General features: G+C 33.7%; 2 protein-coding genes across 2 annotated transcripts; one reads left to right on the top strand and one right to left on the bottom strand.

Moving 5' to 3' along the window:
• Positions 1–1,505: 1,505 nt before the first annotated feature.
• LOC120625858 (endocuticle structural protein SgAbd-6-like) lies at positions 1,506–6,202 on the top strand. Its single transcript, XM_039893104.1, has 3 exons — positions 1,506–1,563; positions 2,493–2,623; positions 5,733–6,202. Exons 1-3 carry the CDS (start codon positions 1,552–1,554, stop codon positions 5,938–5,940), a joined length of 351 nt encoding a protein of 116 aa, XP_039749038.1. The 5' UTR covers positions 1,506–1,551; the 3' UTR covers positions 5,941–6,202.
• Positions 6,203–10,917: 4,715 nt separating this feature from the next.
• LOC120626008 (endocuticle structural glycoprotein SgAbd-5-like) lies at positions 10,918–13,562 on the bottom strand. Its single transcript, XM_039893288.1, has 3 exons — positions 13,551–13,562; positions 12,742–12,854; positions 10,918–11,107 (listed from the first exon to the last, which is right to left on the bottom strand). Exons 1-3 carry the CDS (start codon positions 13,560–13,562, stop codon positions 10,918–10,920), a joined length of 315 nt encoding a protein of 104 aa, XP_039749222.1.
• Between the last annotated feature and the right edge of the window lie 1,008 nt (positions 13,563–14,570).

Here is a 14,570-nt window from a genome sequence, read left to right as displayed (position 1 = left end):
TATGTGAAAGTCTGTCAATTCGAGTTTCAAGTGAAGTGAACTTGGTCGGTACTACTAGGTTGCCTATATCATACTGTTTGGAGACGGGCATATGCATTGCAGGAAAATGACCTGTCTTATAAATTGCTGGCATTCGCTAGTTTTTATTTAAACAGAAAAAACTGTTTTTTTTTGTATATCGCAAAGTCTGCCTGGCCCGCAACTATTGTTATTTATAGTTTTCCGATTACGTTATATCTCAAAAATTTATATTTACTAGCAACATTTCTCTTCAGTTACAGTTAATTACTTTCTCATACTATTAATTTTCAATGACTGGGCACTGGCCTCCTCTCTCATAGAGTGAGAGTGCATTATAGAAGCCATCACGTTGCTCATTCATCAGGTTTGGGGCTTTAACGATAAAATAATTATCTAATATTTGGTTTAAGATTAACGGAACACCGCAAATTGCCTAACTTCGGGCTGGTACTGAAAGTTTAGCAGAAACCACTATACCTAAACGAGGTTGTATGTTTGTTTGTATTCTTTATCCCTGTTCACCAAGTTCTTCAAATTTGTATGTTCTGTTATCTGTAGTCAATTTTTAATATTTCCTTATTTATGTAAAGGGAACAATCTCGAGGTGTTCTCGCAATCACCATATCAGGAGTTGACGAGAAAATCCCACAGAAATAGCAGGGATTTTATTAATAATTTAGATGTTTGAGTCTATGAAGTCTATTGTTTCTTTCCATCAACATTTTTCGCCAGTTTTCAGTTTTTCAGGCTACATCTAACTTTTATCATCTGTTTTAATATAGTCTGTACGAAATTTTATATTTACATCCTTAATTAATATACACACGTAACCCTTTAACTCTTTTATTGTGTAACGAAGTGTGAACACGTGTGGAGTCGTGACAATGTTTATACTCACGACACTTTGTACTTATTATAAAAACAACATATTACGCCTTGCGATTTATTAAGGTCAAATGGATTGTCCAATGGATATGCTGTTGTTTAGCTGTAGGTAAAACTAGTGAAGCTATGTGGTACCTAGAATTTTTAGTAGTAAAAGTTATATCTCAGTAAAATACTGCAGAACTGAAGTTTATTACTCCTATGAATACTGTAAGACCCCATAGGCTCAGGTACTGATAGGGTAGGCTTAGGTTCCATGATTTTTGTTCACCCAAAAAGTGATCAACACACCGAAGATATAATATAAGATACAGAAGTTTTTACTTCTATCATCACCATGATGTTCGGGATAAAATCCGGAACTGTGTCAGTGTTTCAACGTATGTTTTTAGGTTACATTCAAGGTGTATTGTCAGCTACGTAATTCACACAATTGACAAATCCCTGTAACATTTTCGTGGATGTTCTTAAATAAACTGTTTGCATTATTATGATTAGCACCTTGGACGCCAATGAAACCTCGTAACATTGCATTGTCAATACAATGAGGATATTTATAGCTGAGGGTTTTCGTTCAGAGCATAGACGTTCAGGATTCGTTCAACCATCTATACTTGTTCCATCAGCCCCAAAATCTCTATCAAGATGATGAAAATAGTAAGTTTTTTTTTACAAAAATTTATCGTACAAATAAATCAAATTGAAGTGTCTGTCTGTGAGATTGAAGATTAAGGGTCTTTTAAGCTTTTACTAGCTATGCCCTGTGGTTTCACTCGCTAGTTACGCAGTGAAGTGCTAAATATGCAAACATTTTTTTAATCGTACTGGTAACTCACATACAAATTACCTGTTCAGCTTTATGAAATTAGGTACGTAGTAAAGACCACCAAACTTCTTTCAGATAGACGGACAAATATGAAACCAATATAATTATAAAGTGTTGCATTTAGTATCAATTATTCAGTCTCTTTAAACAAAGAAATCAAAATATCTTCAATGTAACGAATTTCTACAGTTTTATTTTAAGTATGGAAAATGATTACGATTCTTTTTATTCTTATTTTACCTCATTCGCAGTTGTTACGGTTTAAAAGAAATCCTGGGAAACCTTCCTTTCCCCGGGATTAAAAATAACGGTATTATAGTAGGAAGGTTTAGTGAAAGCCCTATGTGTTTGAAGTGACAGTTATAAAAACATGTAGTTAGGAGTCATAGTTTTAATTGATATACCTCAACTTCAAGCCTTCTTTTTCAAATATCCTTCAAGGCTGTGAACTTAGATAAGGGTATAAAAATGTAAATGAGAAAACTTTGTTTGCTAGAAAATGCGCGAAGATTTATTTTTGGGCAAGCATTATTTAAATCCGTACTAATTTTATACATGCGAAAGAATATTTGTTTGTTTGTCCTTCCTTCAAGTTCTTACTAATCAACTTAATTTTCTTAGCATAGAGTTAGTTGTAAGGACGGAGAGTAGCATAGGCAACTTTCTATCTCAGGAAAATTAACGATACAGACGAAGAATGCGGGCAACAGATAGTACGAAATAAGCCCAAGTGAATTATATAAATGGTTTTCTATTACAGACTCTTTTCGCTTTAGCCGCTTTTGCGCTAGCTTGCGCGTTGCCCCAAGACCCGTCGCAGGCGCAAGGGCAGCCTCCTGTACAAATTGTCAAGCAAGACTCTGAAGTCGATGTTAATGGATATAACTTTGAGTAAGTAATAATAAACCATATTAATATTATTGTTAAGGTTTATAGTTGAAATCAAAGAATTAAGAACAATCATTATTTTACCTCTATAAAAGAAGTGCGTTGGTCATTTTTGCTGTATTTAGAAACAATGCATTGCATGCAATAATGACTGAATGAGGGTTCTGTACTATGTTCTTATTTCTGAGGTTGGAATATACAACGTGTAACAGAATTACGAAATAATATTGATGGATGCATATGTATATTTCATAAGGAATCACCATGTAAAAATGTTAAATCAAAAGAAACGCATTTATTTTTCATACAGACGAATTAAAAACATCTTAAGTTATGACAATTCTATTGAAGATAAGAGACCGAAACGTGCATAGTACCTGCGCTACCGGACGCGTACTTAATAAAGTGACCAGAGTCACGTGATTTTAATTTTACATTTGATGTTAAAGCTGTGTCTGATTTATTCCAGTAAAAATTATGGCAGTGGTTTACTCAAAAACTATTAGGTTTTCATATTCACACATGTCATGTCATGTCGAAGTCTAAAAGAAAGTACCTCTGAAGCCTTTTAAGTAATATTTCGGTTTTCATTTACACGTTGTATAATTTCTGAATTTTCCCTGTCTCTGTATGTCTAGTATAGTGGAAGGCTTTATCCGTGGCTAGTTAACACTCTACCGCAAAAGACGTGCCGCCAAGCGATCCAGCGTTTCGGTACGATTTAGCCATCTACCATCTAAGACTGCATCACTTACTATCAGGCGTGATTGCCAAAGGCTAACTTACAGTGGGAAAAACCTGCCTTGCATTGAGCCGGTAATGGTTTGATAATGACAATGAACAGTTATCTTAGTATGATCGCGAAATTCTGTCTGTTTGTTTATTTATTTCTTTGATTTCAACCTATGTTTGGTTCAGCTATTGCACTGATTTTAACAAAGATAGAACTTGGAGATGGAATGTCCTAGGACCCTTTTCATCCTCGAGACCACTTTCGCAGAATTAAAAAATAATAAGCCTTTGTAAACGGATACCTTGCATCCTTGAGACGGTTAAATATTATAATTTAGCTTCTGCAATACTCTAAAAGAAATAAATCTATATAGGTACTTACTTGAAAGATTGTGTTTCTATATAAGATGTTTAAATTTATTTATTCCCAAGTTTCCAGGAGAATGGGAATGTTAAAACTACAAATCGTTACTTTAATTGGGGGCTGTTAATTCATTAGTTACTTATGTTAGGGTATGGAGTCTTATGGAAATTTGATAAATCTATAGTGTGTATTCTAGAAATGGAAATCGTATCTTATTTCCATTTCATCCGGTAATCACCCGGAAATTGATCCCGCGAGATGAAAAACAGTAATGTAACGATCATGACGAGATTTGGCACAGGTACAACTTGCGTCATAAAATAATTTGTTACCGGGTAAACAGTTCAGTTAAAAGTGAAAGAGTTTGTAAGCAAGAGCTAGTAAAGTATAAAGCATAGTATAAGCAATATGTTACCCATATATTACTAATGTAAACTATAAAACGTGCTTATGCTATTGTTATTTCATTTTAATTTAAGCAAATTACTCGCAGAAAACTTTGGATTTTATTATTTACTAGCTATTGAAGTTTTATGCTGGTGTTGCGGAAGTTTATATATATGTTTATATCTTTATATCTATACCTAAACTAAAAGGAAAATTATAGTTTAAATATTAGATGGTTGTGAGTTATTTATATCTAATAACTGTTGTATTTCTATGGAAAATAATATTAAAATATTTCATCATTATTAGTTCATCAATTTATTTGATGGTTTGCTGTGGATAAAAACATCTCCTCTGAGATGATTAGGTTATAAATTTAGACTAAAAAAGCGAGCTTACAAATTGATCTCTCTAACTATCAGGTCAGAATTATTTTTAGGTTTTTATGATAATAAATGAGGCCACCGGGCTGTATACCTACCTATAGCCTATTTATAAAGTTCCTATTAATGGTATTTTTCATCTTATTAGCATAATCACGTTTCAAAAATGACATTTTTTATGTCAAAAATTAAGAATGAGTTCATCCGAGCCTTATGCAGAATTGCAGCATAAGTTGGTGGTATAGTAATTTGCTGATACCAAAGCCATTTGACACAGCGAGCATTGGATTTAGATGAAAACAAAAGAGTCAGAGGACGCCAACTAACCATATGGACTAGAATAGAGACCAAGGAGTTGAGTTGTAATGTAATACAACTCATGACCAGATGTGCCAGAAATGGCACAAGATCGCATTAAGTGATGGACAAGCTTTAGGTGGGAAATGTGCCAAGAGATGAGGAGTAATGTTTGCAATAGACCATGTAGGTATATGATAGGAGCACTTAACGTGACAATTTCAGGTAGCCTAAGGACATACTCGTTTGAATATAAGGACGTATTTTTTAACAACAACAGTGTGTAATAAAACAAATAGGTAATGTGCAAACGTTTTAAATTAAAAATGAACACGTGAGACCTTGAGGTGCGGATCTTCAATACAAATGCACATTAAAGGCATTGCGTAAACAAACACACGTAGACATTGAGTGTCGCTAAATCTCAAATAATTAGTAACTCAATAATTAGTTAAAAGCGTGTCAGAAAACGCATAGGTTAGAGTTCGCACTAACCTGTATTTACCGCTGGACTATCCGTCCTTTTTTTTCTTCTGGCTTTACACAGATTAGCCAATGCTATACTTATACAAGTGACAGCTGAAATGCTATTTTAAAGCGCAAAATTTGACATACAGTGTACTTTAGAACTAATGTTACAGTTTTCAGTCATTCAAACTTTAGTTTCTAAAATACTCTCCTCGAGTTACAGAGCCAAAATGGCGACAATTAATTGGAGACAAAAATAAAGTGTCGATAGCCTGTCGGCGATTCCAAGTCGTACTACTAAATAAAATATCATTAAATAAAAATATTAAAAGTCACCATTGACCTTGAAGTTATGGAAAGATTACCAAACAATGTTTTTTAATGTACTGTAATGTACCTTTGTATTTACGTACGTAAAATAATACCATAGTAAATGTATCCTTATCTATTATTGTGTTAATTCTTTGTTATTATATTTCAGGTTTGAGACCAGTGATGGAACATCGAGACAAGAGCAAGGAGAATACAAGAACGACACCGACCAGCAAGGTTTATCAGTGAAGGGAAGTTACAAATACGTCGCTCCCGATGGCCAGCAAATATCCGTGACTTTCATAGCTGACAAAAATGGATACCAACCTTCCGAAACTACCGGGGACAATCAACCTGCCGCTCCAGCTCAAGCTTAATTTGCTCTGATAGTTTTAACTGCTGAATACCAAATATTATATATTTCGATAACGCCAACCATCATAAATCGGTAAAGTTAGGCCAAACCTACGCGACCAGCTCATACTCACGATGGCGAGCAAACAATCACAGAAGTCTTAATTGCGCGCCACCTCGGATGCGGATTGGGTGATTTGGTATAGCCCCTGCTTTAAATCCTAATTCTTATTTCAAACAGTGACTTTGTTTTCTGTAACCACGCCTGAAAAGTACTTTTGACCATTTTCCGAAGTCATATTAGTCTATATATATACCTTTGCACGTCTTAATACAAAAAAGTTAGACGTTTCGTGGTAGTTTATAAGATGTTTAAAGTTTTGCGTTCTTAATCATCACAGTTGCGAAATTACCGTCCGGAAAACTGTTATGTAATTACCTGTTTGTGACTGGTGGTATTCCACCAAGTAACAACAAATTAAAATAGTTTATCTTGTCGAAAGATGAGGTCATAATAAATAAACTAAGGTTACTAAAGATTTTGTTTTTATTGTACTTCATTGTACTTGCCTTGATCAAGATGTGAATAAAAATAAAACCAGATAATGTTTTGCTTTAGCAACATTCCACAATTCAAATTTTTGCTATTAACATACGATACATATCAAATATCATCTCAACATGATTGTATGATAAAATATATTACAATAATAATTTTTATTGCAATTTTCGTTTAAGAAACGACGGAATTAAACTTGAAGATTCGTAAACAAACAAAATAAAATAAGTTTAAGTAGGTTAATAACTATGCAGTGCATATTAATTGAAGTGTATTAACATTATAACTTGATTTATTTACTTTTATAGCATTATCACATACAATGGTAGTTTATTGCGAGGGAATGCTGCTGATTTCATATTTAATTCATGGTGCAGAGTTTGTTATGCGTGCAGTTTATAAAATGACAAAAATTTAAAAGCTCGACTCTTTTATTTTTTTCGTACAAATTAAAAATTAAGAGAAAATATTATTTTAACAGCAACAGTAGAAAACACAAACAAGTACTGCACACCTAATAGTAATTAGTAATTGAATTATATGTTATTGAATGTCTCGCTTTGTTTATCATAGTAGTAGATTGGTTTTCCAATACAAAAAGTATCTAGTGTTTTATGCCACGATAATATCAGATATAATAACAAAATATCGGATGTATATAGGTGTCCTAGACACCTATATGCATCCGATATTTTAGCATGAAAAAATTGAGAAAGAATTGCGCTTTAGATCTAGAAATAGACCCATTTTTAGTGCTAAAACGTAGTTTAAATTATTGTTATTCATAAACTATAGGTATCTGTTTCAAAAATGATATGAATGCGATGCACCGTTACTGAGTGAAAAGATGAACATTTTAGATAACTAAATCCTACATTAGTAATATTAATAGGGAACTAGGGACCACTAAATTACGCTGGGATTATTAAATTGGGATTTGGGATGTCTCTTAAAATAAAGGATTGCATACATGTTAAAAAAACTTGAGAAATAAGGTAGCTTTCAGATGGCGTTTGTGGTTTTAGGCACGTTTGAAACTACTAAACTAAAACTACCATCACCTCACAACAATAGAAAATTATGTATAAACGTCCATAGTCTTGAGAAAATCAATATTACATTATTATTCCAGACTAAAAAGTTAGTTTTATCTATGTCTGTACTAAATATTGTTTATATTCGCTTTCCGGGTATCGCAGAAAGTCCCTTAATCCGTCTTCAGTATGCAAGCTGTCTCTAAACCAAATTTCGTCGTGATCAGTGGATCATTTTTGCATTGAGCTTTGATTGAGATTTGATTTTTGATTTTGAAAAGCTTAATTTTCTGCAACCACCGTGAATCTCCCACCTCAATCCCAATCCTCCAGTTCTAGTCTTAATAGGACGTAGGGAGGACAGGGCTGTCTCCAGGATGCAAAGCTATCTCTTTGCGAAACTTAATCAAAATCGATCCAGTACAGTTATATATGAAAAAAAAACAACTTTCATATTTGTAAACATTAGAGAAGTAAATCGTTAATAAACGTTTAACGTTTATTTACAAAAAGCAGTGTGTGCTGTTGTCTCTCACTTAAAGTAAGGGTTCTTCAGACGCGTTGATATCGCGTCTAGTTACCACACTACCATTCTCGTACGATACCGTATTAAAACCATTAAGGGTAAAATAAACTGCAACTACTCCAGCTTAACACGCTTCCATTTTAGATTGCATCGCCGCTTTCCATCAGTTGAGATCGTAATCAAGTAAGAAAGAATATAAAATATTAGCTGTGTAGCCTTGAGGCAGGGTAATATTTCTTAATTTGGATAATAAGCTACAGTGGGGTGCCTATTTAAATACACTAGCGGGTAAACTAAGCTCTGCTGCCTATGCAATCAGAAAAATTTGGAAAATCCAAAAGTGCACGCCTCATAATCTCATTTTTTTCACAATAAAATTGAAATTTTTTTAACTGAAACTTTCAATACTCATTACAATTTTTTTTTTTTCATATTAATTATTATTCATTTTTTGTAAACAAGACACGGGAATGTCATAATGATTGCACATTTAAAGTTACAATTAATATAAGCTAGAATAATTACATGGAAATTTAACGACAGTGAATTGAACGCTCATATTAACTAAGAAATTATGTCGTGTGTTACTTTAGATAAAAAAAAATATTCCGATACGATCATTTTTTCGACCAATTTTGATGCCACATACACCCGTCCATATACGGACGTCCAGAAATAATTATGTTTAATGTTATTATTTACTATGTTAAACAAAAAAATTGTTATTGAAATGTATTTTATGTGCCTGACAAATCGTTGAAATAGCCAGGCTTGTCTATTTTGCGTACTTTCATAGTGTTATATCCTACGAGATCTTGTTATGGGGCAAAGCTGCTAATATCGAAGCTATATTTATATTGCAGAAAAGAGCTGTATGATCAATATATAAACTTAAATCATGCGAATCCCTCCGTGAAAAGTTTTAAGAAATATGTATATGTACTTACTGTAGCTTCATTATGTGCTGTAGCTTTATTATTACAAATATATTATTTATAATAAATAAATAAAGTATTTCTATGACAACATATTAGTCTATATAAACAAAAAGTGAATAAAATCAGTCTTACAAGAAATGATCATAAATTAGTGTCTTTGGCATATCGTCTGCTAAAGATACAGAAGTCATTTGTGGGATTGAGTATACGGTTTTATAATAAGATTCCTAAGGAAATTTTTGACCTACCGATGCATAAGTCTAAAGAATATGTTAAACGAGGTTTCTTGGAAGCATCCGGCTCCTCTTTCATCTCTTACAAGATAGAAAAATGAATGCTAAAATAAAAAATGTAAACAGTCGATGTTCAAAACGAGCAACTGCCCGGCTTCTTCTCGGTAGAATCTGCCTTCCGAACAGGTGGTAGTCACTACAAACAGACAGACGTGACGTTTCAAAAGTGCTTGTATTAGGCGTACTTGATAAAATGAATGTTGAATTTGAATTTAAAGTATTCAGACAGAAAGGAAATAATATTATTTGAATTTCCTTACGAATTATTTGGTACACTTTATAATGAATACATAAAATGTATATAATTCATCATCATCATTATCATGATTTCAACCTATGAACCCTGCTGGCCTTTGTTAGAATTTTCACACTCCACGCAATTGCCGAGCGTCTCGCTTGATATCGTCTGTCTGCCTATCTCTAGAGAGGTCTACCAACACTGCGCTTTCTAGTGCCGGGCCGCCACTCCAGTACCTTGGCACCCCAACGTCCATCGGTTCCTAATGGTAGGTGCCCCGTAGATTGCCACTTGACTGCTATATTGGTAACACTGGTTTTTACGGATGCCCTTATTTCTGATTTGATAAAATCAGGCTGAGGCTTATATTCATTAAGTAAAGTTTTTTTATGGATCGTATTTATATTAGGTTACAACATTACTATTGGGTGTAAAAATTACAAGTTATAAAAATAGTCGCACAGTGCAAAAAGCTCATGAATAAAAATACCAAACGGGTAAGAATATAGCCGCCATAGCCGAATAAAGTCTCAGTGAGTTCAGCCATTAATATATTTCAATTAAATAATTATTTCTATTTATCATAATTTTAGTGAAATGACTTTCGTTATTTGCATAAGATAAAACAGAAACAATATTTGATGCATAATTTCAATTATGCTTTGTTAAAAATGTGGCATAAAGATTCACTAGATTTGTTTTATTATTAGATATCATCCAGGTAATCCAATAAGTTAAGTAAATAAAACAAAGTTTCGTGTCACCTCACGTCATTTTTGTATGTTTACTAATCTTGTCCACGGCGTTTAGAGGTTAACAGCTTTGCAAATAAAATATTTGCATTATTAGTTACAACACTCTGTATTAAAAATTTGGTTATTTTCATATTTATGGTGAAGTTTACTGCTGTTTGTTTATTAAGAAATATATGAATAATATTCTTTAGTCTTCAATATTCTTTCATGTATACACAAAATTATTTCGCAACCTCGCTAGTACGTCCTTAAATATTTTTAATACATTTTAAATATCTACCTGGAAAACTATAAAACTACCAGTATATTCATATAATTTTATTTTATTTATTTATTCAAAATATTGGTAAGGGTACATAATTGACCCAATAAACATGGTGCCGCGATAACTGTTGCAGTAGTATAAACTGTGTCGCAACAATTAACAAGTTTTTTACTAACTACAACCTATTTCCCGTGTCTTCGTGGACATTTACTATGATAATACCGTGGAAACTATTTGTTTTCCTAGGATACGAAGCCTATGTAACTCTCCGTCCTTTCAACTAACTCTAGGCCAAAAATCAAGTTGATTGTTTCCGGCTTGACAGAAGGACAAACACACAAACGAAACACTTTGGCATTTAAAATATTTATTATATATTATGTATATTATTATTAACTATTGTCTGAACCAATTCTGATCGTAGGTTTGTAGCCCTTATCATCAGCTGTGAAAGATACTATGTACTGCTGTCCATTAGGAGCCACGTATGAGTAGGTGCCTTTAACTCCAATCCCCTGTTGATCTCCCACGGTGATAAGTTGACCCTCCTCCTGACGCGAAACTCCATCGCTCGTTTTGTATCTGAAACGTCATCACCATCATCAGTCCATTACCATCCCACGGCTAAGCACACGGGTGTCCTTCCATAATGAGAAGGGTTTAGGACGTAACCGTAGCGCAAACCACGCTGGCCTAATATGGATTGGTGGCCTTTGGGAACATTGTTTATTGTCGAGAACTTTTAGGAATGGTGGTTTTCTTTCGATGTTTTCCTTCACCGTTGATGCAAGTGACATTATAATTGCTTAAAACGCAACTTATCTAAGAAAAGTAGAAGTGCGTGCTAGAATTCGGAATTCGGCCCTCGAAAGTGAAGCCAAAGTCCTAACTACTGGTTTATCACCGCTATCTGAAATGTATTTCTATATTATTTGAGGTCTTAATTAAGAGGTAGTGCAGTTCTAACGTAAACTAGTTCACGAATGCATGAGCATATAACCGATGAAGAAATAAATGCAGTGCAATTAGAGTTAATGAAGAATGTAAATTTTTGTGGATCCAGGACTCACGTTATAGTCAAGTACTGCCAATCTTACCATGTTCGCTAAACCAAATTAATAAATTTGATAAATGACAGGTACTTTTGTTAAGCTATTGAATCGCCCAGCTTTATATAGCTTTGTTTTTTTTATACACACAGCGCCACCGAGCCCCAAAGTAAGTAGCTTGTGTTATGGGTACCAAGATGACTGATGAATATTTTTCTGAATAATATACATAAATACTTATAATATACAGATGAACACCCAGACACTGAAAAACATTTATGTTGTAGCGGTCTCCACATTACAGAACTAGATGGCCCCACAAAAATCCTGCATCGCGCTAGCGAAGTGTTATATAAAATATTTGCATTATTAGTTACAACACTCTGTATTAAAAATTTGGTTATTTTCATATTTATGGTGAAGTTTACTGCTGTTTGTTTATTAAGAAATATATGAATAATATTCTTTAGTCTTCAATATTCTTTCATGTATACACAAAATTATTTCGCAACCTCGCTAGTACGTCCTTAAATATTTTTAATACATTTTAAATATCTACCTGGAAAACTATAAAACTACCAGTATATTCATATAATTTTATTTTATTTATTTATTCAAAATATTGGTAAGGGTACATAATTGACCCAATAAACATGTTGCCGCGATAACTGTTGCAGTAGTATAAACTGTGTCGCAACAATTAACAAGTTTTTTACTAACTACAACCTATTTCCAGTGTCTTCGTCGGCATTTATTATGGTAATACCGTAGGGATGAACACCCAGACACTGAAAAACATTTATGTTGTAGCGGTCTCCACATTACAGAACTAGATGGCCCCACAAAAATCCTGCATCGCGCTAGCGAAGTATTCACAAAGAATGTCTATATATACAACTTCCAAAAAGATGAATGTTCGGACCTCGGTACCCGAGCACGATCAAGATCTTTCTATTGTTACGGTCGAGCGTATCACCATAGCTCCCGTACAATTTTCATCATACAAACATTTTCCAGTTGTGGGAATCGAACCCACGGTCTTGGACTCAGAAAGCAAGGTCGCTGCCCACTGCGCCAGACGGCTATCGTTGCCGTGGGAATGGTATTAATACATTTACGAAATAAATACCATTTAGTAACAAGGGTTAAAATATAGAATGGTCTTACTCAAAGTTATATCCTTTTTCGTTAACAAATGTTTTTTCAGTGAGGATTTCAACTGGCTCTTTAGCTTCCTGAGCTGATAGGGCTGCCACCACTGTGCAAAGAACGGCTAGTTTCTGAAAACATTGGATTATTATAGTAAAAATAAAAAGTAGCATAAATAATTATGAATATGATATTATGGTAGTTACCCGAAACCTTGGAGATTCTCTTTCCTAAGAAGGTATTTAAATTAAGTTTTTAACGGTTAAACCTACTTATTTTTTTACTGTTCAGTTGAAATCAATCTGTCAATCGTTGCCTTTTCCATGCTAGTATGTAGCTAGACTTTAAAAATGCATGCTAAATTACTACTTGTATAGTCCTATATTTGTCAGGGTCCCTTAAAATGATTCGGCCGTGTTATCTTTCAAATAATATGAGGCAGAAATCAAACATAGTCACTCCAATTTTATTTATTTGAGTAGATTGTTGGTCGAACCTTTCATTGTTTTTATTAAGGTCTGTAGGCCATTATTGGGTTTAAATTTATTTGTATGAACTATGGTGTAAGTAGGTCCCAAAGAAATTACATTAAATATGGTTTATTTTTTCCAGTTACAGGGCTTTTGAAAATATTTCTTGTATGCTTTGACATACTCGTACCTACCACAGACGAAACATTAGAGGGAAGTGTTGTGTGTATTCTTATGATAAGTCGTATACAACCTTTTGAATGAGACCTAACTCCTTTCATTTCATTTGACTATCGAACTTACCTTTGTAGTTAGATTTTGATAGCATAGTACTAAAAACGTAGGTCAAGAACTTACCAGGGCGAACATTTCTTATAATTTTTTCTTGATGATGCCACCTGCGACTGAGTTAAGGTATCCAAATATTTTTCTTAAATACACAGATTGTTTGCTGAAGTTATAGCACCTGAGCTATTTGCAACTGAGGTGATAACGTGGATAAATGATGAAATATCATTTCAAGAACAAAATTGACACACAGCGTACTCGAGGACAGCTTTATAACGTCAAAGCGTATGGCCAATTGTTAGAAACGTTATGAAATGGTTATTCCATCAAAATAGCATGGACCTGTTGTCATTAAATACAACTATGTAAATTTCCATTACCTTTATAAGGGGCACTAATATTAAAACTGGAAAAAGTAATAGGAAGATATAATCAAGATAAACCGTAGGTATAAATAGCCTAGAGAGATAAAGTTCAAAATATAAAGATTAAACTGGGCTACTTCTTTATAAAGAAGTAACCCAGTTTAGTCCTTTTTTTTAAATTATATTTTTTTAGCCTGGTGGCTTTGGCCGTGTCTAGTTACCACCCTACAGACAAAGACGTGCCGCTAAGCGATTTAGTGTTTCGGTGCGATGTCGCGTGGAAACCAATTAGGGATATGAGTACCATACTCCCTAACAGGTTAGCTCGCTACCATCTTAGACTGCATCATCTCTTACCACCAGGCGAGATTGCAGTCAAGCACTTGTAGTAAAATAAAAAAATATTGATATACTAGCTGTAAGTTTTAATCAACCATGTTTCAAGTATAGTTTAGTCTTATTTCATTTCCTGTTCCTCAATTAGGTTTCCTTCCTTTAATTTAGGGGTAAATACACAAAATCTTTTATCAAAATGCAAAGTACTGAAAAAAGACAAAGTAATCAAAAGACTAGACTTTTGAGTTTTGCGAATACAAACATAGTTAAGCTGATTTAATTTAATAGACTTAGCTAGATGACCAAACGACTTTCTAAATATCTGAAGAAATCAGTCTGTTAGTCTAGTCAGTAATCCAAAGGTGCAATGCCCATCTTTCGTTTATTT

Source organism: Pararge aegeria, chromosome 8 (assembly GCF_905163445.1).
Source record: "Pararge aegeria chromosome 8, ilParAegt1.1, whole genome shotgun sequence".
In the NCBI taxonomy this organism is placed as follows: Eukaryota; Metazoa; Arthropoda; class Insecta; order Lepidoptera; family Nymphalidae; genus Pararge; species Pararge aegeria.
Note: the sequence above shows the minus strand (reverse complement) of the source record. Positions and strands in the feature narration are given on the sequence as shown.